At 40.7% G+C, this 26,222-nt stretch overlaps 2 protein-coding genes across 2 annotated transcripts in view; one reads left to right on the forward strand and one right to left on the reverse strand.

Moving 5' to 3' along the window:
• Positions 1–1,114: 1,114 nt before the first annotated feature.
• Positions 1,115–18,389, reverse strand: gabra5 (gamma-aminobutyric acid type A receptor subunit alpha5). The gene is made up of 9 exons (XM_068319935.1): positions 18,304–18,389; positions 18,001–18,125; positions 16,441–16,508; positions 16,056–16,276; positions 12,807–12,889; positions 5,481–5,624; positions 2,211–2,363; positions 1,926–2,137; positions 1,115–1,405 (listed from the first exon to the last, which is right to left on the reverse strand). The coding sequence occupies exons 1-9, from the start codon at positions 18,384–18,386 to the stop codon at positions 1,115–1,117; spliced, it is 1,380 nt and encodes a 459-aa protein (XP_068176036.1). The 5' UTR covers positions 18,387–18,389.
• gabrb3 (gamma-aminobutyric acid type A receptor subunit beta3) overlaps positions 4,394–26,222 on the forward strand; it is a 47,162-nt gene continuing 25,333 nt past the window's right edge. Inside the window, exons 1-4 of the mRNA XM_068318892.1 lie at positions 4,394–4,504; positions 20,849–20,896; positions 25,466–25,557; positions 25,742–25,809. Of these exons, the coding sequence (XP_068174993.1) occupies positions 4,404–4,504; positions 20,849–20,896; positions 25,466–25,557; positions 25,742–25,809 (309 nt within the window). The 5' untranslated portion in view covers positions 4,394–4,403. The remainder of the gene's footprint in view (positions 4,505–20,848; positions 20,897–25,465; positions 25,558–25,741; positions 25,810–26,222) is intronic.

The following is a 26,222-nucleotide window of genomic DNA, read 5'->3' on the forward strand; positions in this document are numbered from 1 at the left end:
AAATTATATCAGTATGCGATCTTGTGTTTCCTAAAATCCGGAAATCACACATCCCCTGGTTGTAACAAAATTATGCTTTCTGTCCCTATAAATGTCCTGAAAATCTGAGTTACAGTAAGTTTCTTAAGTACAGAATTTTCTCAGAATCATGACAACAGTTCTGCTAAAACCATCCACATATTTATCAAGAATATTAGCATCATGAAAGTTATAGAAATAACAAACTGATCTAAAAAGAGAATGTTTTATTTAAAAGAATACTGTATATACTGTCAAAACTGAAAAAAGCTCAAGCGATGTTGCTTATTTCTCAATATCCAGTCAATGAAGCACTAGACTAACACTGTTCCAGTATATGCAATATAATAATATAATATAGAAGCTAAATTTACTGGCGTAATGGCACTCTTCTTAATGCAGGGCATATATACATGTTCCTTTAACTATGTACATCACATACAGAATTCTCACCATTGTGATCCAGAAACAGAAGCAGCTACTATTACTTTAGCTTGCAATCTGTCCTCATTTAAAATATACACAAAAAGACATTTCATGGAAAACAAAAAAAAAGACAGACGAAATAAAAAGTGTCTTGATAAAACATGGCTGCTGAAGATGTAAATACATGACATTTCAGTGCATTCATAATGAGTTCTCACACTCTGAAGGCAACACAATCAGCGTTTAGCATGGCTATTCATCCACTTATAACAAGGAAGCAAAGTTCAACTTACGAAGTAAGAGTTATAAAGGTTGAATCCAATAACAAGGTTGCTTTGCATAGCATTTGGCCTTGCTGTATCGTCATCTACTGTGAACTCAAATAAAAACAGAATACCTAATCATTAAAAAAAAATGAAATCAAGAAATCTGTCAAAAAGAAATTAATGGCAGGAGTTCTGAAATGAGAAAGATGAAACTGACTTGAAGGAACGGTTGTATATCACACATGTACAAACTCAAGGCAAACATGGCAACATTTTCCTGAAGCAACAGACATGCAATTTTGACCTCAGAAACCATATCTCTGATAAGAGGACTAAGTACTTGGTATTGATGTTGATTGCGTTCCAGTTATGAAATCCTGAAGTGGTTGTCAGGAGAATGAAGCTCACACAGCTCCTTTGATCACTGGTTCCCTATTGAGATACGTGGCCCAGTACACCAGGTTGAAGGTCCCGAACAGTACTGGGAATACTATCCTGGACATCTTGTCAATCTTGCTGACACTATTGTAAGTTTTTTTTGGGTCTGGGGTCTTGGTTTCACAGGGTCTGAGCTGTACAGCTGTGCTATTGGAAATGGTAGAGATGGACGCATCCTTCATAAGGTTGGTTGTATAATTCACACTAGTTGAACATGTGTTATTTGGCTTTTTAGACAAAGCCAAAGGGTCCTTCTTCTGCAGGGAGACAGAAACATAGTGGGCAAACAACTCTTGTTAGTGACACATACATATAAATACTGGGAGAGCATCAACATATTGCCAGTGGGGATTTTTGCCCTTGTGCAGTAATGAAAATTAGCAACTAGCTGATGATCACAGTGAAGCATGTAGTGGATAAATAGACCGTTGTCTCTGATGGCCAACAGGTCACTGTGATTACAGGAGGGGTCACTCATTTATGTTATATACAGGGCAGTAAATTCAGAGAGAATAAAAACAACACCTTCTATCATTTTACTCGTTAAGTAATGTTTGAACACTAGCATAACTCATGTTTGTGTCATTACACTAAATGTAGCAACATCATTACCTAACCCTACCCCAACAGAGCAGGAAGTCTGCAAAAGCAGTGAGCATTACACTTCTAAATAGAAACACATACGAATGCACCTCTGCTGAAAAGATCTCACCTGAAAACACATACAAATGCACACACACACACACACACACACACACACACACACACATGATGCACCTTTGGCTGTTGAGCCTCCATGGCCTTCTTTCCATCCCATGCCCAGCTCCTCTTGGTGAAGTAGTTAACGGTAGCAAACTCAATGAGGGCGGAGAAGACGAAGGCGTAGCATACGGCGATGAACCAATCCATGGCGGTAGCGTAAGCAACCTTCGGCAGAGAGTTCCGAGCACTGATGCTGAGAGTCGTCATGGTGAGCACTGTGGTCACGCCTGGTGAAGAAGTAAACTCTTCATTTAAATCATGCATCTTATCCCAGGTCATGTCAACGTCTTCTTAACTCACCAAAAACAGTGCGTGCTGGCACGGACTCCCGGTTGAGCCAGAAGGAGACTTGCGAGAGGATTACAGTCATGAAGCAAGGCATGTAGGTCTGGATGACAAAGTAGCCGATCTTCCGCTTCAGGTAAAAGTGAGCCATCATCACCGTGTATTGACCTGAAGCAAGAGGAAAGGCTCACAGTGTTAACAATAAATTTTTGCTAAATCCTTCTCTGTGTGGAGAAAAGAACAGTGAAAGTTTATACACGTGCAGTCCTACTGTAGATCCTCTAGTCTGCAACTTAGACTCTTGAATTCTCACAGCTGCCACCTGTTTGGAGCTATCGCCTCTCATGCAGACAAAGCACGACAAAGCAGACGTTGATTCCAGTTTATGGAATCAACGTGCTTTGTCTACATGTTGTATGTCAGGGAGGAATCTGTTGGTCTTTTTGGTCAGACCTCCTCAAGTTTGTATTGTTTAGTAATGGTTTGGTGTATCCGGGCCTTTAGAGTGTTTTGCCACATTTTGTAATGAAAACCTGAATCTAAAAAGCAGCTAAATTAATATACTTGTGGAGGACTACACTCTTTAACTATGGATAATGATGGATGAGGAGACATTATGCTTCACACACACCGTCGGTCTGGCAGAAGACAAGATCTGAAACCTTGAAGGATGTGCACAGTTAGCCAACGTACAGTTGGAACCATTGTTGATGCAAAGGCAACAGCTTTTGGATGACTTCAGGCAATCTAACATCATACAGAGGATGTTAGATTGTTTAGTGTAGAAGAGCCAAGCTGGAATGTTGCAAGCAACCTGGCAAAAACTAGCTAGTCCTTAGCTTTGCTGCTATAAGCTTAGACTGCTGGGGCCCTTTTTCATCTCATGGGTTCCCCTGAATGGAGTGGATCTACTGCTGTGGTCCTGGTTAAAATCACCTGATGTTGCCTTGATTATTATTACTGTATTATTGGACCTGCTTGAGGATTCCTCACACTGTCACTGTGTTCTTGCCCTTGGGTTATTTTTGGGTATCTGGACCGTCGACCATCTCTAAACCTGTTGCTCTTGTAATGCGCCTCGATGTAAGTTCTGTTGGAATTTGGCTCTATATAAACAGAACTCTAACTGACCAAAGTTATGACAAGTTCTCTTTATTACATTATAGCAGGAACTGTGGAAAAGAATATGTGTATTGTATGTTGAACTAATAATAATACATTTGATGTATTTGATAATCACTGAATTAACCTCTGCTATTGCCGAGGGGGATTCCTCTGCTGAGACCTTTTAAAGTCATTCTAAGTTAGGGTTAGGGTTAGGAGTCAGGGTCTAACTTGTCTTGTTTCTTGTATTTTTCCTCCTATTAAAAATCTCTGAGGGTGTTTGTTGTTGTGTTCCTTGTGGGCTGTGATCAACAGATGTAAAGTAAAGTAAACTTTACCTGACAGCCTCCGGGCCTGACTACTCATCTGAACATGGACGTTTGGGCTGATTAATTTTAAAAAAAAATAAGTTGGTGGTGAAACCATCATATCCTGTTAATCAACTGAAGATTGCATTTGAAGGATTTTTCTTTTCTCAAATATCCTGTCGGGCCATGGAGTCTGATAAACTATAAAAATCCACAGATGACTGTTGCTTTCTCCTGGCAAAATCGGATTTTTCTGTCCCACTAATCCCTTGTCACAATCTGCATCCTGTATATATCTCTCTACTCTCACACTGTCTCTCCCTCACTCGCTCTCTCTCTTCTCTCTCTTTCTGTGTATGTGTGAGCGTGAGTGTGTGTGTGTGTGAGTGTGTGTGTGTGTGTGCGTGTGTGTGTGTGTCTGTGCGCGTGTGTGCGCGTGTGTGTGTGTGTGCGCGACAGAGAGTCCATCCCATTCTGTCAGGCCGGGCCACTCTTGATTGGAGTCAAACATCCTTTCCTGCTTGACTGGAACACTAAAACAGACCTGGTCACTAGTGATTATCAGCAGGTGCACAGATGACCAACGCAGACGGGGGCTGAGAGGGACTGGACCAAAGTTTGGATGGTCCACTTAATGCGATGACAATCACCATGTCCTCAATAAAAAGGACACCTGTGTTGTCTTCGCTCCAAGGACTACGAGCCGGCAGCCCTGCTCTGTGCTGGCACGACTGGGCCAATCCCACCCTCATCTGACCGTCTGCAAGAATTGGAAGTGGATGGAAACCTCCAAGGCATGAAAATGCGACTGTGGTGGATTTTACTGATTGGTTTTTGGGAAGTCTGTGGGGAACTGCCATTCATAGCGGAAAACAACGCAGCTATGTTGGTCAACTGGTAAGTTCAGATCAAAACCATCTGTTGCTGTGGTTTTTTTTGCACTGAAAATGCAAATTGCATCCTGCAGATTACAACCTGCAGATGCAAAGTGAAGAAATTAGAAGTTTAGCATGTCAAGAATTAAATTCCTCTGGCTATATTTTCATCCTCTTCAGCTTAACCTGTCATGTCACAGGTCACCTGAACCCAGTGTGAGCCCTTTGCTGAGCTATTCTTGGCTTGTAAAGAGGGTTTGTACCTCAGATTAGCAACGCTAATTAAGACCATGCTGGCTCTGTGTGCCAGGGCAGTGGGGGTTGTCAATCTGAACATGTTCAGTGTTTGCGTCTTCTCCAGCACATTTTATGTACTCAGCAGTAAACCCTTGGTTCTCATACATTATCCAGTATAAACATCCTCTTTCTGCAGCAGATGAAGGATAAAGCAGCTATCTCCATGTACATTAAGCTATAGGAACACCCCCTCTGTAATAAACTCACCAGCTACAAACAGCAGAAATGCATTATCATACTTCTTTACATAACGGTATTAAACCGTTGCCCCCCACCCCTCCACGTGGCTCCGTCGCAGCAGCCAGTCCCAGAGCTGTGACGTCACTCAGTAAAAGCACAACTGATGGGCCTACATACGGATTAACCCTACAGACCCAATGGCTCAGACCGCAGATAAGTGATTTTTTTGTCCCCCCTTCCCTTCTCTGGCTGCCCCAGAGACAGCTGGCTCTGTGTGGGAGGCATTCTCAAATCCTTGTGACTCATCTATTGTCTATCCAGCTTGATTTAAAAAAAAAAACCCAACAACCTCACAACATCTCTGGACGACACACAGTGTAATAACAATGAGATGAATGAAGGACTGACGCCTGGGCTTAACAACCTGACTCCTGCCTGAGGTGTTCTAGGAGAGAAAGGTGTAAGAAGCTGGGGTGTGTATTGGAGGTCTGGTCATCTGGGGGTCAGGTGAAGCCTGTTACCTCGGCTGGTGTAGATGTCCTCAGTTCCTGCGGTCTGACCAATCAGATGATACTGATTGAGCCGGGAGCCTTCATCTGCCACCACCACTGACTTGGCTGCTCCCTGAGTCCACGTGTAGACCACCTCTGACACCGGATACGCATCTGTTGAAGCAACACAATCAGAACTGCTCAGTGTTTGAATTGGCTGCAAAGTAATTGACAATATCTGAATGAAATTCTCCCAGAAGCAGGATGCTGCATGTCTTGATATGTTTCAGAAATATACGACAGATCAGTAGATTGATGAGGTAGTAGCAGGCGTAATGACAAAGGTAACGTTTCCTACGTCAGACAGAATTTATTCTGAAATGGGTGGCAGTAGATTGTCTGTAACTCATTGTTGGGATTTTGGTTCCCTGGCCTGTGTGTGTACATGTCAGTAAAATACTCATCCACAAATTGCTCCTGTGTGGAGGGTCAAATTTGAGGTCCTTCTAATGAAATGTTGCAGTGGATCAAAGCAAATGACAAATCAGCAGCAGCATGCAACGGCAAGGCTTGTTCCCCATCAGACTGGAGAGGTTTGTGTATTACTGTTGTGTTCTCTGGGAGCTTTTGTTGTTACTGCTTATCAAGCAAAGATGAGTTTGATAGATGACATTTTATGTGATTACAGTTACATAAGAGATGTTTTGGTCTTGTTAGTTTTCAGGTACAGGACCACTGATTTGCTTCCCTCCTGATCTCCTCTAAATCTGACCAACATATCCCTTTACACCTCTTGACTTTCAAATTAGAAAAGTGTAAAGAACAGTTTTTAGATCAAGGACTATCTTCAGTCACTGAAGGGTAGGCAAAATTACTTTTAGCTATTAATAGCGTCAAATAAAGATCCATCCAAAATTGGTGGAACTGCAATTCGAAAAATAAATATAAAAAAATAAAATAAAAAATAAAGCAAATATAATGGAATAAAAATAATGCAGGTTAAAATAATATAAAATAAAGATAAAACAAGAATCACCTTTTATAACTTTTTGTTGATCAAGAATTAATTAATTTAAGTGGACAAAGATATTAATTAAAAAAAACAACCCTCAAATATCATCCTTAGTTTTATCATAAATCAATTTAATTCAGTTCAAGATGATATTAATCCATCATCCATCCACAAACACACACACACACGCACGCACGCACACACGCACGCACGCACACGCACACACACACACACACACACACACACACACACACATTGGTTTTGGTGGTTTTACAGGGATATACTGTGATAAACTAGTCTTCTTTAAAGATAACATCAGTCTCACCCTTCAAGGACAATTTAAAGTGATGATGAGAATTTTTTCGTGAAGTCACAGAGTAGAAAGGAAGACGTTGGCGTCTTGTAAACCTTGAATACACTTTGGAATATTGTCTGGATATTCAGATATAAGTCAGTAGCAGCAGCAAACCTAAACTGTGAACTATTCAGAGGTTCTGGTTACAATATCTCACTGAGATGCTACTAAGAAATGAAGTTGGGTTGTAATACAACTCCTGACCTTTTACCTACTCTGCTTCATTACACAGAGATTAACTTGGTGTTGATGTTAAGAGCTCATGTTTGGATCTGATGTAATCAGTTTCAGCGTATCACAATATGCAGATGTTAGCAATGGTGTGATGTTGTGTGTGAATGTTGGCGCCGACAGATTTCCTCCATGATTCCGGGATTGTTTTGGAATTTTTAACTTATTTAATTTTGGTGGTGAAATATTCTAATTCCTGTTTTAGATTTCCATGCATTTCAAACAAATCTGAAATCTCTCTCTCTCCCTCCCTCTCTCTATTTCTTTCTCTCCTCCCCCCCCTCTCCCTCACTATCTCTGATTATCTCTCTCTCTCTACGTGTGTATCCAATCTAACAACATTGCACTAATCCAGCAACTGTGGTGTTAGAAGGTTAGAAGACTTCACAGCAATTTAGATTGACCCAAGTCAAACAGTCTGTGGATTACTGTCTCAAAGACACGGTGCACTGTCTCCAGCCAGGCTTTCTAGGGCAGCATTACATTAGGACAATAAACACAAACTCTCTGGATTCATGAGCCAACAAAACAGTCTCATTTATTATTGCTATAAGTGATTTTTATTCTCAGCTAAAGAGCTTTGTCAGTAAATGAAGGCCAGAGTTTCTATGAAAGAAGTTAAAAGAGGCATGTTATGTAACATGCTTAAAAGTAGCATGGAAAAAATAAAAATAGCAGCAGAGGTGACACCAAAGCAAAGAGTTGAAAAAACATTCCTGGAAAATTTATCTGCATCGCTCCCAAAGTCAACTGGTTGTTTCCTGCAAATCCTTCCACCCACCGACCGACTGACCCCCCAACCGACCAATAACCTTGGTGAAGAGAAGCAACTCGTGACTGAGGATCACAAACAGTTGTATGATTAAATATCTTGCAGTTCTAAAAGACTGTTTTTCATTGTATGGCATTGACTTATTTTCTATTCACTCAAATGTAAGGAATCAATGATTTCTTTCGAAAAAAGCAATACAGTTGGTCTTCAATATACGAGCATCCTACTTCCAGACATTCATAGATATGAACAACCGCGCACCGCGGTTGTTCAGACTACTGTAGTTCCCCTTTCTGCCACAATCCACGCTGAGCAGCTTACAATTAACACCCAACAGATGCAGTTTTCACAACATGTTAGAATGACTATTCGAATATCAGACGAAGTGAACAGTTCGATCTGATGATTGCTCTTACGAACAGTTCATCATACAAACAGCCTCTCTGAACCAGTTGTGTATGTAGATTAAGGACTACCTGTATAGTGTTTTAAGAAGTGAATGTTAGTGGACAATTCAGACATTAGTGACTTCTCGCAAACCTTTTTGGTGAGTTTTAAACCATATTAAGCACACTTTTATTTAATATATGGACCAAAGCCTCATACCAATCTTCTATCCAACACATTAGACTGAAATATATTGTAAGAGTAAGTAGAATCACTTTCTGAGTCGGATAACTTTGTTTATGAGACAACGCTTTGATCCGAGAGAATAAAATCTTTTTCAGGATTTTATAAATTTCCATCCATCCATCCATCATTTACGTCTTATCCGGGGCCGGGTCTCGGGGGCAACAGTCTCATTGGGTCAGGTATGACTGGCAGAGGAACTAGACACTGGATCTTTATATGCGTATACCCATAAGAATGTTATCCCTCATTTCCTGCTTAACACTTGACACTTCAGCAGTCAATAATAAGCAGACCTGCATAAAATGCACTCCTTATTTCTGGGTAGAGTTCTATGTTGAGCCGTGATGGAGGGTTAAAAACACAATGAAAGAAAGTAGTACTGAAAGCACACTAGACAAAAGATCCCTTGGTTTGATGAGATGACTGAATCTCCTGTTAGCAATTAGTCTTAGGATTGTCACCTTTAAAAACAGTTTTCAAACATAAACACGTGAACACTGACATGACAGACAGATGATACTGACTGATAGACCAGCACAAGGACACACACATTCTCTGCTCGATGCATCATTTTCTAGTATTTTTGAGCTTCATGTGTGCTCTATTTGTATGAGCTGCTGCTTTGTATTACCAGAAGTGAATCATTGTTCATGCTACATATTAACTGTATCTGGTGTGTGTCCAGTGATATGTCATTTAGCGAAGGTTAAAGGTTAAAGAATGGAATGAACCTTTCAATTAGGTTTGTTGATTATCCTGTGCTCTGCTTCAGTTCATGTTAAATGTCCACTGTAGCTCATCATGATCAATTGTGTACAGAGAATTAAAAAGTATATTAAATGCTCAAACTAGGACAATCATGTGATCTCAACCTTCACACAGTGATCTCATGTTGATGTGTTGGTTGCGTTACAACAACCACTAACACTGTCTCCAAACTGCTGTGTTGATCACAGGAAACACTGCATGTTTTCTCCTGTCTCTGTAATTCTCATAAAATTGTCTATTCTATTAGTTTTTTTTAATAAAGAAAATGATTGGTTATATCTTGGATGCTTTGCTTTAGTGGTCCTCAAATGAGCTGAAAAGCCAAAGTGAATGTGGACACCTTGTGATTCTGCAGACTATTCCCCACGGTCCTGACTCATTTAAAATCTTTCTCCAACTCTGTGACCTTTTGGTAATTTCCTCTGTTTTCCCACAGGCAGTCACAGAACACTTGTCACTGAATAGTTAAAACTGTCTTTCCTCCAGCTGTTAAAATGATGATAAAATGCCTTACATTCAGAGGGACAAATACAGCCTCATTCAGTGGCTCAGTCAGTCTGCATAATGTCAGCTTGGGACAGTCATTAATAAGAGCTAGGACGTGACCTAAAATAAGAAATATACTAATGAGTTTACAGATAATCTGTCTCCTTGCTGTCTATTTGTATTTCGGGTCATTCACAGGTGTTAATCCTATTTTCATCTGTGTGATGCCAGCTCCTATTTCATTAGAAGCCCTGCAAGAAAATCACTATATGACCAACAGAACAGACAGAGAAAACTTTACCTGTAAACCTACCAACAGACTACAGAGAAGCCTGCTCTACGAAACTAATACAAACAAGCATTAAATACATTTTGCTATGGATACTAATACTTCGCCCCTGGTGCATTTCATCAAGGATAGATTGTTAGAAAAAAGTAACTTGTCTTTCCTCTGTTTGTGGCAATGTTAATTGTTAATGCATATGTTCATTGCATATGCAAGAAAAAGTCAATTTTCCAAAGTAAAAAATTCCCAGAAAGCACAAAGCATCGATTAGTTCATGGTAAATAAACATTAAATGGATGTTGGCCTAAGAAAGTCAAGAAAATAAGCCTGACTTCAATGTAAATGAAAACCAGCCAACATATGAGAAAAAAACGTGAAGAGGACGTTTTGTGATTGTGATGAATATCAAAGTGTGATTTCATGGTGAGGCATCATGCTATTGGTGTTAATTTAAAGACAATAGGCATGAAGATTATAATCAGTCAAGTGAATTGTGTTTAGTTTTTTATATTTTATGAGTTAGTTTAAGAAAATTTACTCCCTTTCACATTCAGATGGGCTATTTGTAAAAAATATAAATATATAATAAACATTACATATGAAGCTATAGCCAGGTGAGGGTTAGCATAGCTTAGCATCAGGACTCCAAACAATGCTTTGTATCCAAAAATATAGAGAAACATATGATGATGTTTGGACAGTTTTACCTCCCAGCTTCTGTGAACTAGACAGTTAGCTAAGAAGTCACCTCCATCAGTGGGTGTTGGAGGAGGTCATACATTCATTGCTCTTATTGGCTGCATTTTGAGGCTTATTTGTAAAATATTATGGATCCAACATATAAAAACCTACTATGGCAACAACATAAAAACATGAACTGCTTTGTTCTGCCCATAATAGCCTTGGTATGACTTCTTTCTATAAGTTCTTCTTTTGATGGGCTCTATGTCATCACACCAAACCAATCATTTTTAATTTCATGGTGGTATGTACTCAATAAGGGTACATGTGAGCAAGAATCTGAAATTTCACATCATCGTGTAGAAGCGGGTGAATAAAGAGTCCATGACTCAGATGTAACTGTATGCCAAAGTTACTGTCACACCTGGCAGACAGGAGCAAACATACTCCTGTGTGCTGTCACTGACAGCCTCATGAGGCAGAGACTGGGACTGTTAATAGCAGAGCTCAGTCCATGAGAGGTGATTAACACAAGAGCACAGGACAGGTCTACTGCAGCTTTGAAAGCCTGGAGCTCACGGGTGAGTGCTGTCCATTAGGTCAAAGGATTAGCTATAGTTAATGGAGTCGGAGGAAACAGGATACCCTGCACTATGGCAACTTTTACAGCTTAGACCCTCATATAGGGTATACTTTTACTTGAACATTACGTTTTTGAAATCATTCTGTAGGCAAGTTAGCATTGTATATTTTACTGGATGGTGCGCAGTTTGTTCAATCTCCTGTGTTCTGATGATTACAGATGATATAGAATAAAATACTCTCACAGCTTCTAATAGGTCTTCAAATAAAAAGGCAGCACAAAATGTATCTAAATGCATAATACCCTAATGGCAATATGTCAATGAATATATTGTAAATCACAAATTAATTGATGTATAAACAATTACATATACTGTAGATATTTTACGCTGATGACCTGTTGATGTTTTCGATGTTGCGATGAACCAAATAGGTTACCATCCTCACTTATTGAACAAAAATACATGAATTAATGTGCATTTTTATTCACATTTCCATCATAAATCATGAATTCCTTCCATATACCAGCTTTTCTATCTTCAGGAAGCAAATATTAAAAAAAACAACTCATATTTTTCTCATTTTATTTAACACAATCTATGTTAATTGTGTTCTACCATTCCTTTTAATTGTGTGCATATTTCTTAAGCTGAGACAAGCTGCTGCGTAGAGCTGACCTTGCAGATCATTTACTGTAGTATTTCCACCTTCAATCTCAGTTTCACTGAATCTACTAGATACCAGATTAGCATTTACCCTTTATTTAATTAATCAAGGTAGATTTTCACTTTCCTTTTCTCCTCGTCCGTTAACCAACACGAGACAGCTGAGGGGCAAGTAGAAAAGTTAGTGCAGCCTGAGCTTACCCCTGTCCTGGTCTCAGGTTTGGTTGAGGTGAATAAACCAGCAGTGGGAGTGACTGAATGTCTTAATACCAGGAATGCATCACACTTAAACACCATGTCCTGAGAATTCCGAGGCCGAAGATAACCTCCACATCAGTGGCAGGGTAGGCCTGACAAGCTAATCTTAAGATTACATGACTGACGCTCCCGAGATATGTTCATGCCTCTGTAGCCGAGCATGAGTGAGACGTACGATTGGATTTGTGAAAGTGTATTTTAGTTCTAAATGTAGATTTAGTATGTGATTGTCTCTAGTTATTTCTGTTGTGTGTGTTTCAAATATTTCCCATTACTGTTGCTGGAGCAGGGAAGGATACAGTAGTGCAGCTCTGACATCTTGATGAATGGCTTAATCAGGAGCAGTATGTCAGTGTCTACATGGCTATCTGCTGCACAACAATAGCTTTCTACCTGAGGGACGTGACCTGTCAGGCACATCCAGGGACATCCATCCCCATATCCCCTGCATGAGTTTAGACACAGAAACTGATGCCATGTCAAAATCACACAATACATTTCTCCCGACTGACCTCAAGTGTATTGGGAAAGATTTGGCAACACTTTCAGTGCTCATGTGTCACCTTTTCTTGTGTGATTAATGTTGTTACTCACAATGTGCATTTGCTTAAAGCGTTGGTTACTCACAGCTTCCAAATTTAAGGGGACAAGCATGGGCATCCATCGGGAAATCTTCAAGCTGCATGGGGCATTCTGCTGATATAGTCAGTCTGAAAGCAAACCAGAAAACAAACCAGTTAATGTGTAGAGAAGACAAATTTATCACCATTTTTATCATAACCTGTATCATGTGGGCGCAGCATAATTTCATATACGTCCAGTAACCAATGGAAATCAGGGTGTGCCTTTGTTAGTGTGTCACTGATTGCTACCAGTGCAGTAAAATGCTTAATTTTTCCAAAATAAAGTAATAAAGTATTGTAGAAGAATAGTGTAACTACATAAAATGTGTTCAGTGGTAGTGGATGGTCATTTTGTGTGATGAGAGCGCCCCCTGTTGCTGGAAAAGAGCACAAATAAATCTTTCCTAGAAATAAAATCCCAAATGAGCTGATCAAGTGATCAAGTCAAAAGTACAGTAGCCTCACACTTGTTCTTATCTAATGCTGCGCCCTGCTGGACATATCCAGAATTGTAACACGAACCAAACGGTGTAACATTTCACACCAAAATACTGACTATTACTGCTATTATTTATACTTTATTTGACGATTTAAAATTTCTTATAAATTTCCACCTCAATAAAAAAGCAATAAAAACCTTTTCCCTTACTGCATCTACTTTAAAGCCTTCGGGATATGTGTTCCTGAAGGTAATAAATAATATTACGATTACGTTTAGGAAAAATTGTGGGACATGATGTTCAAGAAATGTAGAATAAAGTACTGCCCATAAAAGAATCCTCAGTTTTAAGCTAAAATAACTTGATCTGACATTAATAATCACATGTAATAATATAATATAGTATTTTAATAAAATAATATTTTAATTGGTTGGTTTGCTTATTTGGTTTGCATATTTCCTTTCTACTTAAGTATTACTGTATGTTTAGTGATGTGTTGCTAGTTTTACCGAAAATCTTTCATCAGTTTGCTGAATGATCTTCATCATGATGATGATGTATGGGCCTCATCAGTAGAAGGATGTTTGCACTGTCACTGCTAATGATGGTAACTTCTTCGATCCTCAGCAAACTTGGACTTAAAGGTGTATTCAAAAGTAGTTTGAAAGCCAACCAGTATATTCAATGATATTAATCATAAACCATAGCAACCAACAGAAATGTATGATGCAGGAACCCATTGGATGCATTCAGAGAGAATAAACTTCACAGTGAGGCTGGTGGCATCTTGTGACGTCAAAATATTTGCAGTCATAAACTGAGGCATTGGTAATACAGAAAACAAAATAAATGACATTTCCAGATTTTAATTTGGCAACTATGGCTTTTTTTTTTCTCTGGGAGACCACTCTCTACTTACATTACATAATTATAAGCCTCATATACAGTATACTGTATGTGTGGAGGAAAGCTTTACACCCACCACAGCCCATAATTCTCTGCACTATATTATACTGTACTAACACAGTGCATAAATAAGACTGAAGTTTGCTGCAGAGGAGAGATCTCAGTATATTAAAGGTCATCTGCTTTGTCAGCTGTTTTAGTGAAAATATGGCCCACATCTACATTCACCAGCCTCAATGGGCAAATGGTGAATTCGAGAGCAGGAGTAGGGAGACAATAACAGTGACTGCATCACAAAGGATTCATATGCTGGAACAGTATCATGTTTTCACGGGCACGTCTATGTTTACTGGTCTGTTTACCAGATTGTCCTCAAGTGCTCCCTTTGTTATTCTGTTAATTACCTAGTCTAAACCATGTTGCATGGCTGAATTTTTGTGGCTCTCACTTCTCACTTGTGAAGATTTGCTCCTTTCATTAAAGGTCTTTGAACTTTTGACAAGCAAACAGTAACTTTAATTGAGAAAATCAGCAAATTAATCAGTCATGAAAACAAGAGCTTCTCTCTGTTGGTGTGAATCAAATGTTTTCTTCTATGATTGAGATGAATGACAAGAAAAGATTGTAGAACTACAGAGAACATTCTGCTCTTGAAGGTAAGTGTAGCTTATTATAGCAGCATTATTACGACCCACAAATGGAGTTCATCGTGTATGGGCAGCGCTGAACCATTTTAATTAGTGAAGTTAAATCTATAGGGTAGAGGCTCCTTAATAAATCATAATGAACAATGATGACAGTGAAGTCTAGCAGACAAATCACCAAAAGCTGAAACAACAGCATTGTTATTTCACAAACACAAGAGCGTGTATTATGTTTTTAATTCATAGGAACACACTTTGATCGATAGTATCATCGTCACTAACGTCTCTGAAATACATGCACTGTAAAGCACGCATCGTCCGGTTTGAAGAGATTTTCATGGTGCACTAGGTGTGGTGCTGCTTATATAGGAAAGCAATGCATGCATGAAACACAAAGGCATTAGTGGGCCATCATGAGGTCATTTCAAAAAGATTGTAGTTTTAACAAACGTACTGCATATTTGCAGAAAGCAGATCAATGGATCAAGAGGCATTTTTTGATATACACCCACATACATATCTTCCTTTTTCCTCTCCTTTGCTATTTGATTTGAAGGCATCAGAGCATGTTGGTAGGGACACCGAAGTGGATATTAATGAGATGCTTCCATTTGAGATGTAATATCTTTTTATAATATCTTTTCCCCTCAAATGGATTCCACTCGAATACCACCCATAAGCCACTCTGAGAATGGATGGATTAGATTGCTTGGACTCAAAAAAGGAAGGAAAGAAATTACTGGTGCTAAAAGAAGAAAATGTAAACTAGACATACTTTACACATTTCTATAGCAGCTCATGCATAATTTAAATAATGGCCACAATGTATGAAATGGGATCAGTGATTTAGCACCAGATGAGGTCGTGCCCGGGCTGTCTTCCTGTCAGAGTAAAGGTTTCTGTGACATGAAGATGATGGAAGAGGAAAAATCCAGTTCTCTGAGCTGGGGGACGGCAAACCGTCTCTCTGACCTCCAGGTTACAGCATGAGGGCAGCATAATGATGCATCAACACACCACTGAGACATGTAGTAGGAGTGTGTGGGCTGTATGAGAGAAGCAGGGCTTATTAAAACCATTACCGAAGATGTATTACAGGCTGATGGATGTTTAGTCGTCCTTCCACTTTGACTGGATTACACAGCATCTCTGAGTCTCTCCTCAGCTCTGGGATTCAAAGTTTTACTGCTCAGGAGAATTGTTCCTCCCACTGTGGTCCGTTACACAAGTAAAGGTCAGCCATGATAGAGCGATTGAGCTTACCTCATGGTGTACAGCAGAGTCCCGTCATCTTTCAGCCGCAGCAGCTTGTTAGGTGTAGTCATATTGTGTGCGATGGATTTCTTTCCGTTCAGGAAAAAAGTGTCCGGAGTCCAGATGTTACTGGCTAACAGATTATTCAAGGGGAGCATCTCCATCGGCCCTTTGAAGCACAGTCGCTCATCTTTCCAGCTCTGACGGAAGAACACGTCGATAGTGTACTCCTACAAACACACACCCATTCAGCGGTCAGTTCAACCCTGTGCAAGTGTGTGTGGAGTTAAAGCACTACAGCTGTTTGTGTACATGGATCCTCGCTTAAATACACTTCAATAAAACACAATGTGAATGTAATAAACACAAACGAAAATGTAAAAATGTGACTCACCATTTCAGTGTCAGAGACCGGACCAAAGCTGGTGACGAATATGTTGGTTTTGATCTCCGTCACCTTTTCTGTAAGAACAGATGAAATCTATGTGCCTTCAAAAGGGAATCAGGATGACGAACATGGTGCAGAAAAAAAGGGCAAACTACAAATAAAAGATGTTAAACAGCAATTTGGAAACTGTTATACTACTTTTTTTTATTACACCAATGTTGGATTCATCAGATCACCATGATCACAAGTTTTTGTCACCATAAGCTACAGTCACAGGAACAATGTATGAGATTCTGGTAATGATCCTGATCATCCAGAATTGTTTAAAAATTACTCTTTACCTTTAGCTGAAACTGATCTGATTCTGTTCGTGTGTCAAATCTGATGAATTCTGAAAAGTTAATGATCTGAATCCAGAAAAAAAACAACTACCATTAGTGAAATACTGTATAGTTGCAATTGAATACTTAAGAATCGAACAACAGTAAAGTTATCACAGGTCATTGGGGTTTTTGTGGTCCAGGGTTATCATAGGCCTGTCAATTATAGGTGTAATAACATCATGGGAGAATCTGAACTGGCCTGGTGGGGGTTAGGTTTCTCTGAGCATTGTGTCAGTTTGAGAAGGGAGCCACAACTGTTTAGTATTTATTAATCATTGCTAGTTTAGTAATTATTAATTATTGTTTATTATTCTGGGTTTTAAAGCCTAGTTTTTGGAGTGGCTGAAAGTTCTCCCCATGTGCTGATCATGACCAGATGATGTTTTCTACCCAAATGCCTATTTTATTAGCTATATTGGAAAGTATTTACAAATAAAGGTGTGTTGCATGCCAGATGCATGCAACACACCATAAACAGCTTGAGATTTTTAGAGCAGTTCACTGGTGTTCAGGACAATTACCTGCAGGATCAGTGAGATGCTCTCAGAGGACAAAATTCTCAGATATAATTCATGATACATAATGATGACTAGTGTTTACAAGCAGTGATCTCTGAGCACTGCACTGGGTGACAAAACATCGCTGCACTAAAATTACACAGCACCTTCTGTGCATTATATCCACCAGATTCAGGGTCTTTTCCTCACAGCCCTATATTGTGAATTTCCCATCCTTGCCCAGTCTGACCTGCTGCCACTGTGAACTAAGGAGCTGCTGTTTAATGACAGGGTAATGGCTTTCCCAAGGTCAAATCAGCACACCGTGTCCATTGAGGTGTGTTCACAGGCCTATTAAATCACACTTAAAAGCGATGTAAACAGCTGATGGTGTCTCTTAATGTATGCAGACACATATATCCTGTCTGAATCAGTTGGAAGACATATGCTGCTGTGGAGAGGAACACTCTTTGAGGGCTCTGAAGGTCTCTAATCTCTACAGCTATTGATAGAGGCTGAGCATCTTCCAATTCCAAGCAGAAGCACAGAGCTTGTTGTATTAGTAATTATTGTAGCAGAAAGCTCTACACAGGACATTTTCTTGCAGACACAATCAGTTCTCATCTTGTATTGGAGTGAGTATTTTAACCCAGAGGTGTTGCGGTTTGAATGTCCAGCAGACTTACCTCCCAGTCCAGGGCGGAGTCTGTTGTCGTAACCATCCAGCAGTCCATCCAGGATTCGTGTGAAGATGGTGATGTTGTCATTCAGCTCGGCCTCCTTGGGTGTTCCAGTTGCATCCTGAGAGAGGCTGCATGTAAAAACATTTTTAAATGACTGCTTCAGAATGAGATAGTCCAACTGTACTATTTAAAAAAAACAACAATCAGATTTGAGAAATTAATGCATGTACCAGAAGTCTTTTTTATTTAATTGTGGTTTACATTTATCAAAATGAATGTGGAGAGTTGCAGCAGTCAGTTCCTCACCTCAGATGGCAGGTGACGCTCACCAGCAGGACACAGACCCACAGACGTGTCATGACCAAGCTGCAGCTCATTCCATCACCCATTCCTGAAACCAGACACCCTCACTTCAGAGCTGAATATACAGAAACCACTCTGAAACGTATTCAGTTAATTTAATCTGGGTTTTTTTTTTTTACAGGCAAATTGAGGAAATTGATCATAGATATCAAATAATATTATTACAACTAAAGTACAATGATGTAACCTGAAGAAAGAAGCTTTTACAGTTAATAGTATTTGACTCACTGCATGCATTGAAGTGTCCAGCAGCCAGTAAATGAATGCACAAATTAGTATCACGTTACCCACTGAGGAAATCTCTGGGAATCTTCCTCTCTGGCGCTACAGGACAGCAGCTGCAGGACCTGCAGAAGTTGACTGACGTCTGGATGAATGGGCGCGTTCGAAGTTGCTCTTCCTGGACGTTAAAACTTGCAAACAGCGTGTGCTTTTGTTGTCATCCCTCTCCTCATACCCTCAGTGCATCGCATCTACCTGTAAGCTGCACGCATGTCTCCGCCCAGGCCGTGATTCTCCACCACCGTGCTCCCGCAATCCTCTGTGCGCGTTCTCCTCAAATACAGTCAAGCCCTCGGTGTTGCGGTGACCGTGCGCACCCCGCACCGCATCCCCTTCATCCACGACCCTACACACTAGAATTCCCTTTCAGGAGAGCGCAAAACGTAAAAGCCCGTCTTGCTGCCCGGGTGCAGGTTCTCTCCAGCAGCACCGTGGTTTGCGCTACAGTGCTTCCCGCAGCATCTCGGACTGTTCTCTGGCCTGTAGCACCTCTCGGCTGCACAGCTCAAGCTGCCGACGATCACCCCTCCAGACGCAGACAAACTTCTCCCGGATATCTCACAAACGCATCACTGTTCGATATCAGGCATCGATTCTGAGAAGCGACACCTCCATCCGCGCGCAATCAGTGAATATTGGCGAAAGGAACGAGGACGAATTTGACTGTCAGCGAGCTTTATTTCACCCCAGAGCGATTAAAATGTTGGCAGCTGAAAATAAAGGCGTCCCAACACTTGTGCTGACTGACCATCCTTCAGTTTGGTCCCTGAGGAGCCCGCAGCAAGCTGCGCAAAAGGTCCATGTCCACAAGAAGTGCAGATGGACTCGAGTGGACAATCACATGGACGAGCAGCCAGGAAAGCAGAGGATAAATGGGCAGTGAAAAGAGGAGATATTGTAGATGGGGAGACAGATAAAGGGTGACTGGAGGAGAGAGAGAGACAGAGAGAGAGAGAGAGAGAGAGAGAGAGAGAGAGAGAGAGAGAGAGAGAGAGAGAGAGAGAGAATTACAAAATAATCACGTTGATACGAAATCCAAAAGAGATTTACAAAGATTTTCAATAGTACTGTGCGTTTTCTGAATAAAGAAACATCTAACCATTTATCAAAAAAAACAACAACCAAACAGACACAATTAAGAAAAAAAAATCCATTCTCTACAATCATCTCTTCTACAGTCACGCCTTTTACTTTTTTCCTTATTTTTTTCAATCTATAAAACTCTTGGTCTGTAAAAACTGGTTCACCACTTGTTTTACTTTTCATATAAAAGCTGATGCTATCCAGAAACATCTTGAGGTCAGGAAATGTTTTTTTCTTTTTTTGCCCTTGAACCTTTTGTGTCTTGCAGGAATTCTGGAGAATGACCACCCATCAGGTCACAACATGTTTCCATGAAAACAATATAGAATAAGATTTAAAATCCCATACTCTACTAATCCACAGGTAGAGCAAGAAAGCATCTTCAGTGACTTCAATTATCACAAATCCATCTGTTGATATCCATGTGTCTTTCAGTTTTGACTGACATTCAAAGGGGATGATAATCAAAACTTTGGCTTTCAGCAAGCATTTGTTCCTGGTTTATAGGTTAACCTAAGTCAGCAGTTTGTAAGATCATCTGTATTTTCAAACACCTTAAAGCGTTGCTGTCTCTCAATGCCCACATTCTGGTATCAGATCTGATTAGAAAATACTGTTTTTAGAATATTATATGACTGATTTTAGCATAGTGATGTGACAAGAAAGATCAAATCTAGAGATGCTTTCTTTTATCTATACTACTTTTTATAAACTTCATCCATTACACTACCACCATTTTCACTCTCCTAAGGGCAGCCTATTGTAGTCCTGATGGAAGTGGGACATACACCTGAAAAGAAATAGTCCTATTTTTTGTGGTTAATGGTCCAGATTGCAGGAGGAGACAATGTGTCACACATCTGCCAGCAATATAAATAGAACACTACAGTATATTTCATTTTTCTGTAGCTATCTCCACCGGGATTAAGGTCATGTCACAACCAACTGATTCAGGTACAGGTGGTGGATTTAATTGAAATCTTATTAGATAAGATCAAGTTCAAAGAGTAATTTGTGATCCAGCAGTGAGTTTGGAGAACCCATCTTCAACTGGGATTATGCAAAATATGTGCTCTTTATGTACTTTACCTTACAGAAAGCTTTTCTTGTTTTTTGTTTACAGGAATGCTGTCGATGTGAACAAGAAGCTCTACGCCATCTATGATACAAGGTAAGAGTCAATCTCTGAACAGTTCAGAAGTAGAAGAGTCTTACTTCTACTATGCACAGAAAGGCTTCTGTGTCTTCAGAGGAAAAAGGTTGGGGAGAGTCCAGTCCAAGCACAATACTGCAGTGTTATTGAACTTCTTCCACTCTGGTAAATACAGTAGTAAACAGAAACAAGCACTTGGAGAAAAGTGTATAGATTACAGCCTAATCAAATATTGATAGGGAGCAATCTAAATCAAATGAAACAAAAGAATTTCACGGCAGACCTTAAGATTTATTTCCACACCTGCTACAAAGAATCAAGAACAAACAACTCTTATTCATTTAGTACTGATCTTTGTCATTGATCAAACCTGAAAATCTGATTAGTTGTCAGATGATGACTTTATTTTCGCAAGACATTAAGTCATGTTTTCTGAACCATGGAAAGTATGTAGAGCTGGCCTATGTAAACTCCAACTTCTGCCTGCTAAAGATTGAGATGGTCATAAGCAATAATAACTGGTTGATGCTAGGCTAAATGCTAAAAAGTTAACAAATGTTAACACTAGATCATTACTGACCCCGACCTTAACCCTGCAGTGTCAATTCTGTCTGTCTACTAAATTCATCCTAATCCTGTATCAAAAGCTGTTTTTATTACATTTAAGCAACATTATCTTGTAACTCAGATTTAGATGACTCAAATTGAGTTACAAATATAGCCTTTTTTCTTTGACAACTATTAAAATTTCAAAAATCAAGTTATTATTAACATTAATCTAGTCAAAAGAAATGCAAGATTTTTGTTATTTTGCCATTTTGATATTACTTTAGTATATTTACTTGCTTTTTTAATCAATATTATTACATGTTGGTTTCATCAGAATAGTGTTTAATGACACCTGCATCTTCATATCACTGCCTCGTCTTAGTGATGGAAGAAAAGGCTATTCACAAACATTTTGGTTAGACTTTGTGAATGAAAGTATCACAAATCCTTAACAATACAGAACAATATATAGCTGAAATTGGCAAACGTTCAATGAAGATGATGCCTCTGAGAACTACTGGTCATGTCAGTGCAAACAGCTAAAGACAGAATGTATTACTTCTACTAAATTATTATATTCTCATTCATTCATTCACTCATTCATTCATCTGCCGAAGCGCTTTATCCGCTGTTGTGGGGAGCTGGAGCCTATCTCAGCTCCCTAGGGGCGTGAGGCAGGGGAAACTCCGGGCGCAATGCCAGTGCACCACAGAGCCACACAGAGGCACAAACAAACACGGACGCACACACTTACATACTACGGGCAATTTTGGGCCGGACAATTAAGCTGAAGTGCATGTTTTTGGAGGTGGGAGGAAGCCAGAGAACCCAGAGAGCACCCATGGAGACACGGGGAGAACATGCAAACTCCACACACTCGAACCCGGAACCGCCTTGCAGTGCTACCCACTGCGCCACCGTGCCACCCGACTGTATATTATTTAATGATTAAATGAATAACGCAATGTTTTCTTATGGATCTGTCAGTACTTTGAAGTGAAAACATTTTTCAACAGGTTCGAAAACGAACTTCCTTCAAAGGAAAATCACTTCTTTGTCTGTGTGTTTCTGAGACGCTTGATGGTGCCTTCTTAGATTATATTCTTTCATTACAGCTAAACTTTGTCCACACCTTCTGTTCAGCCATTTTAGAGAAAGGGGGTATCATGCTCTCCCTTTGTAAAATCCTCATTGAGGTCTGGTGCTTTCCTTTCAGGCGGTGAGGGTTGAGGGTTGAGAACATGCTCAAACTAAATTGTGAGAGGTCTCCATCCAGACAAGGAGGTCTTTAGACAGAACACACAAACATGACCCTTCATTAGGCCCAGTGTTCACCTTCACAGGGAACAAGACGTCACTTTACTGAGCAGCAGGTGAAGTGAAGTGAAGGCTGGCAAATGAAATTTGGCGAAATGCTTAAATCAGTCAATCAGTCAACCAATGTAGCCACAAGAGGACACAAGCCAGTGTCTTATTGTGCCGGTCCCAAGCCTGGATAAATACAGAGGATTGCGTCAAGAAGGGCATTTGGCGTAAAACTTCTGCCAAATCAAACATGCGAATCAAACCTATGACTTCCATACCGGATCGGTCGAGGCCCAGGTTAACAATGACCGCCATCAGTGCTGTTGACCTACAGGGTGCCGGTGGAAATTGGACTACTGTTGGTCGAAGAAGGAGAGGAAAGTGTGTTTGTAGGAAGCGAGAGAAGAGGAACGCCAAGAGTATAGGACTGAGAGTAGACGTTGTAGACTGAGAGTAGACGTTGAATGTTGGAACTATGACAGGAAAAGGTAGAGAGTTGGCTGACATGAAGCAGAGAGGGAAGGTAGACATACTGTGTGTCCAAATCGAAGGTGTGATGTTCAATGTTATTAGTGGGTATGCTCCACAGGTAGGATGTGAGCTGGAGGAGGAGAAATTTTGGTTGTACTTTGATGAAGTGATGCGGAGCATACCTAGAAGTGAGAGAGTTGTCATTGGTTCAGACTTCAATGGACATGTTGATGCAGGAAACAGACGTGATGAGGAGGTGCTGGGCAGGTTTGGTGTCCAGGAGAGGAATACAGAAGGGCAGATGGTAGTTGACTTTGCAAAAAGGATGGAAATGGCTATAGTGAATACTTTCTTCCAGAAGAGGCAGGAACATAGGGTGACCTATAAGAGTGGTGGTAGGAGCACACAGGTTGACTACATCTTGTGTAGATGGTGTAGGAGGTGAAGGAGATCAGTGACTGCAAAGTAGCGGTAGACGAGAGTGTAGCCAAACAGCATATGATGGTGGTGTGTAGGATGACTCTGGTGGTGTGGAAGATGAAGAGGGCAAAAGAAGAGCAGAAGACGAAATGGTGGAAGCTGAAAAATGAAGTGTTGCATGGTTTTTAGGAAAGAGTTAAGACAGGCTCTGGGTGGTCAGGAGGTGCTCCCAGATGACTGGACAACTACAGCTAATGTGATCAGGGAGACAGGTAGGAGAGTACTTGGTGTGTCATCTGGAAGGAAAGTAGTTAAGGAGACTTGGTGGTGGAATGAGGAGGTACAGGAGTGTATACAGAGAAAGAGGTTAGCTAAGAAGAAGTGGGACACTGAGAGGACTGAGGAGAGTAAACAGGAGTACAGGGAGATGCAGCCGAAGGTGAAGGTAGAGGTAGCAAAGGCCAAACAAGGAGCTTATGATGACTCGTATGCTAGGTTGGACAGTAAGGAGGGAGAGACTAATCTATACAGGTTGGCAAGACAGAGAGACCAAGATGGAAAGGACGTGCAGCAGGTTAGGGTGATTAAGGATAGGGATGGAAGTCTATTGACAGGTGCCAGTAGTGTGATGGGAAGATGGAAAGAGTACTTTGAAGAGTTGATGAATGTGGAAAATGAGATACAACAAAGACTAGAAGAGGTGACTGTTGTCACCTGTCAGGATAGGATCAGGAATGAGTACATCAGAGGGACAGCACATGTTAGAGGTTTTGGAGATAAAGTCAGAGATGCCAGACTGAGATGGTTTGGACATGTCCAGAGGAGAGATAGTGAATATATTGGTAGAAGGATGCTGAGTTTTGAACTGCCAGGCAGGAAGCCTAGAGGAAGACCAAAGAGGAAGTTTATGGATGTAGTGAAAGAAGAAATGAAGGTAAGTTGGTGTGAGAGAAGAGGATGCAGAAGACAAGGTTAGATGGAGGCAACTGATTCACTGTTGCGACCCCTGAAGGGAAAAGCCGAAAGGAAAAGAAAAAGAACTTTAAATCAGTCAACCCTAGTTTCAATTCAGGGGATTGTTCTTTTGTCAAATTAAATTTTTTCCCGGGCTTTAGTAGTTTAAATATTATATAGTGGACATTTGTAACACACCTGTTTGGTATGTAGACAGCCAGCCAACAGTTTGTTTAGGGAGAGTCTCTTAACCGCAGTAACAGAGCTGACATACAACACGGGGGTGCTGAATGTCCCCGCGCTGGAGGACAGCGGTGACGTCTTCCCGCCTCCCGTTCGGTGAGACACCCGGCTCGGGACATGCAGCGGTCACGTGAGACAGGCTCACCGACATGAAGTCATATTCACGTCTCAAACTCAGATTCAGCGTCAGTATGGCGGGTGTGAGGGGTTACTCACACCCTCAGACACCGCTTTCCACGCGTGCGGCTCCACGCGGCGGCGGCCAGTGGGTTTTCACCTCCATGAAGGCGCTGCTGGACGTCGGACAGGCTTTGAGGAGTCAGAGCCGCTGCTGCTAACCGAGTGACGGAGGTGCGGGGCGCCCTACCGGCTCCGCTGCCCCGCTCCTGGAGCATGTTTTCACGGGCTCCACGCAGTGTGGAGGAAGTCTCACCTGATTTCTCGGTGTAGTCGTGTCTTCATTCGCTGAGCGCCACTCTCCACTCGCGGGATGTGGGGACCCCAGAAATCGGGGCTCTGGGATGTTCTGTCGCTGCCGCTGGTCGTGGCGGTGATGTGCTGCGCCCAGAGGTGAGTGTCTGGCGCCGGGGCGCACCGAGAGGCTCCCCAGGAAGGGTCACCATCATGTCGACTTCTGTCTTTCAGCGTCAACGAACCGGGGAACATGTCTTACGTGAAGGAGACCGTGGATAAACTGTTGAAGGGATATGATATTCGTCTTCGGCCGGACTTTGGAGGTAAGTCTGGTCTCCCTCCGGTGGTGCGCGTCACCCTAATGTTGCCCTGCCTTCTTTTATTACACTCAACTAGTTGTAAATGTGTCTACTTTATTGTATTTTTGTTTTTTTAGACTGAATTCGTTCAGCACATAGTTATAAATGTTTTTAAGTTTTACTTTTTGTTACTATCGTTTATTTCAAGGTCCACCGGTTGCTGTTGGCATGAGTATAGATGTGGCGAGTATTGACATGGTGTCAGAAGTCAATATGGTAAGTTGCATACAGATCTTCAGTCTGAACTCTTTGCTATTACAGATTAATAGGAACTATTGTTCTTCATTGTGAAAAATAGGGAAACTTGTAGGGAACGCTTTATCAATGGTGTTTTAGGCTGAAACTGCTAATATTTTATTGATGCTTTACTGACTACCAATTATCTGTTTTCCAAACTATTATTAGGAATTTGGTTTCAGTCCCTTATGGTCATGTTAGTTCATTTTAAAAAAAAAAAGATAAAAGGCCATGGTCATTCTTTATCAAGATTCAAGTTGTTACTGGTCATCTGTGCAGCAAGATGTAAGTCCATTAGATTAAAAAAAACAAAACATGCATTAATACCACATAAAGTGCTGCAGTATAACTTATCTGTAATGAGCAAATATATTGCAAAAATATTCAAACTA

This window comes from Antennarius striatus, chromosome 7, assembly GCF_040054535.1.
Source record: "Antennarius striatus isolate MH-2024 chromosome 7, ASM4005453v1, whole genome shotgun sequence".
Lineage (NCBI taxonomy): Eukaryota > Metazoa > Chordata > Actinopteri > Lophiiformes > Antennariidae > Antennarius > Antennarius striatus.

What these genes read in the sequence shown, in the direction of transcription:
- gabra5 (XM_068319935.1), bottom strand. Translation starts at nt 18,386, where the DNA reads ATGGGTGATGGAATGAGCTGCAGCTTGGTCATGACACGTCTGTGGGTC. An exon ending in ACTCCGCCCTGGACTGGGAG is followed by an intron (nt 16,509 to 18,000) that starts GTAAGTCTGCTG and finishes CTGTTCTTACAG; the next exon opens with AAAAGGTGACGGAGATCAAA. An exon ending in GCCAGCACGCACTGTTTTTG is followed by an intron (nt 2,138 to 2,210) that starts GTGAGTTAAGAA and finishes CTTCTTCACCAG; the next exon opens with GCGTGACCACAGTGCTCACC.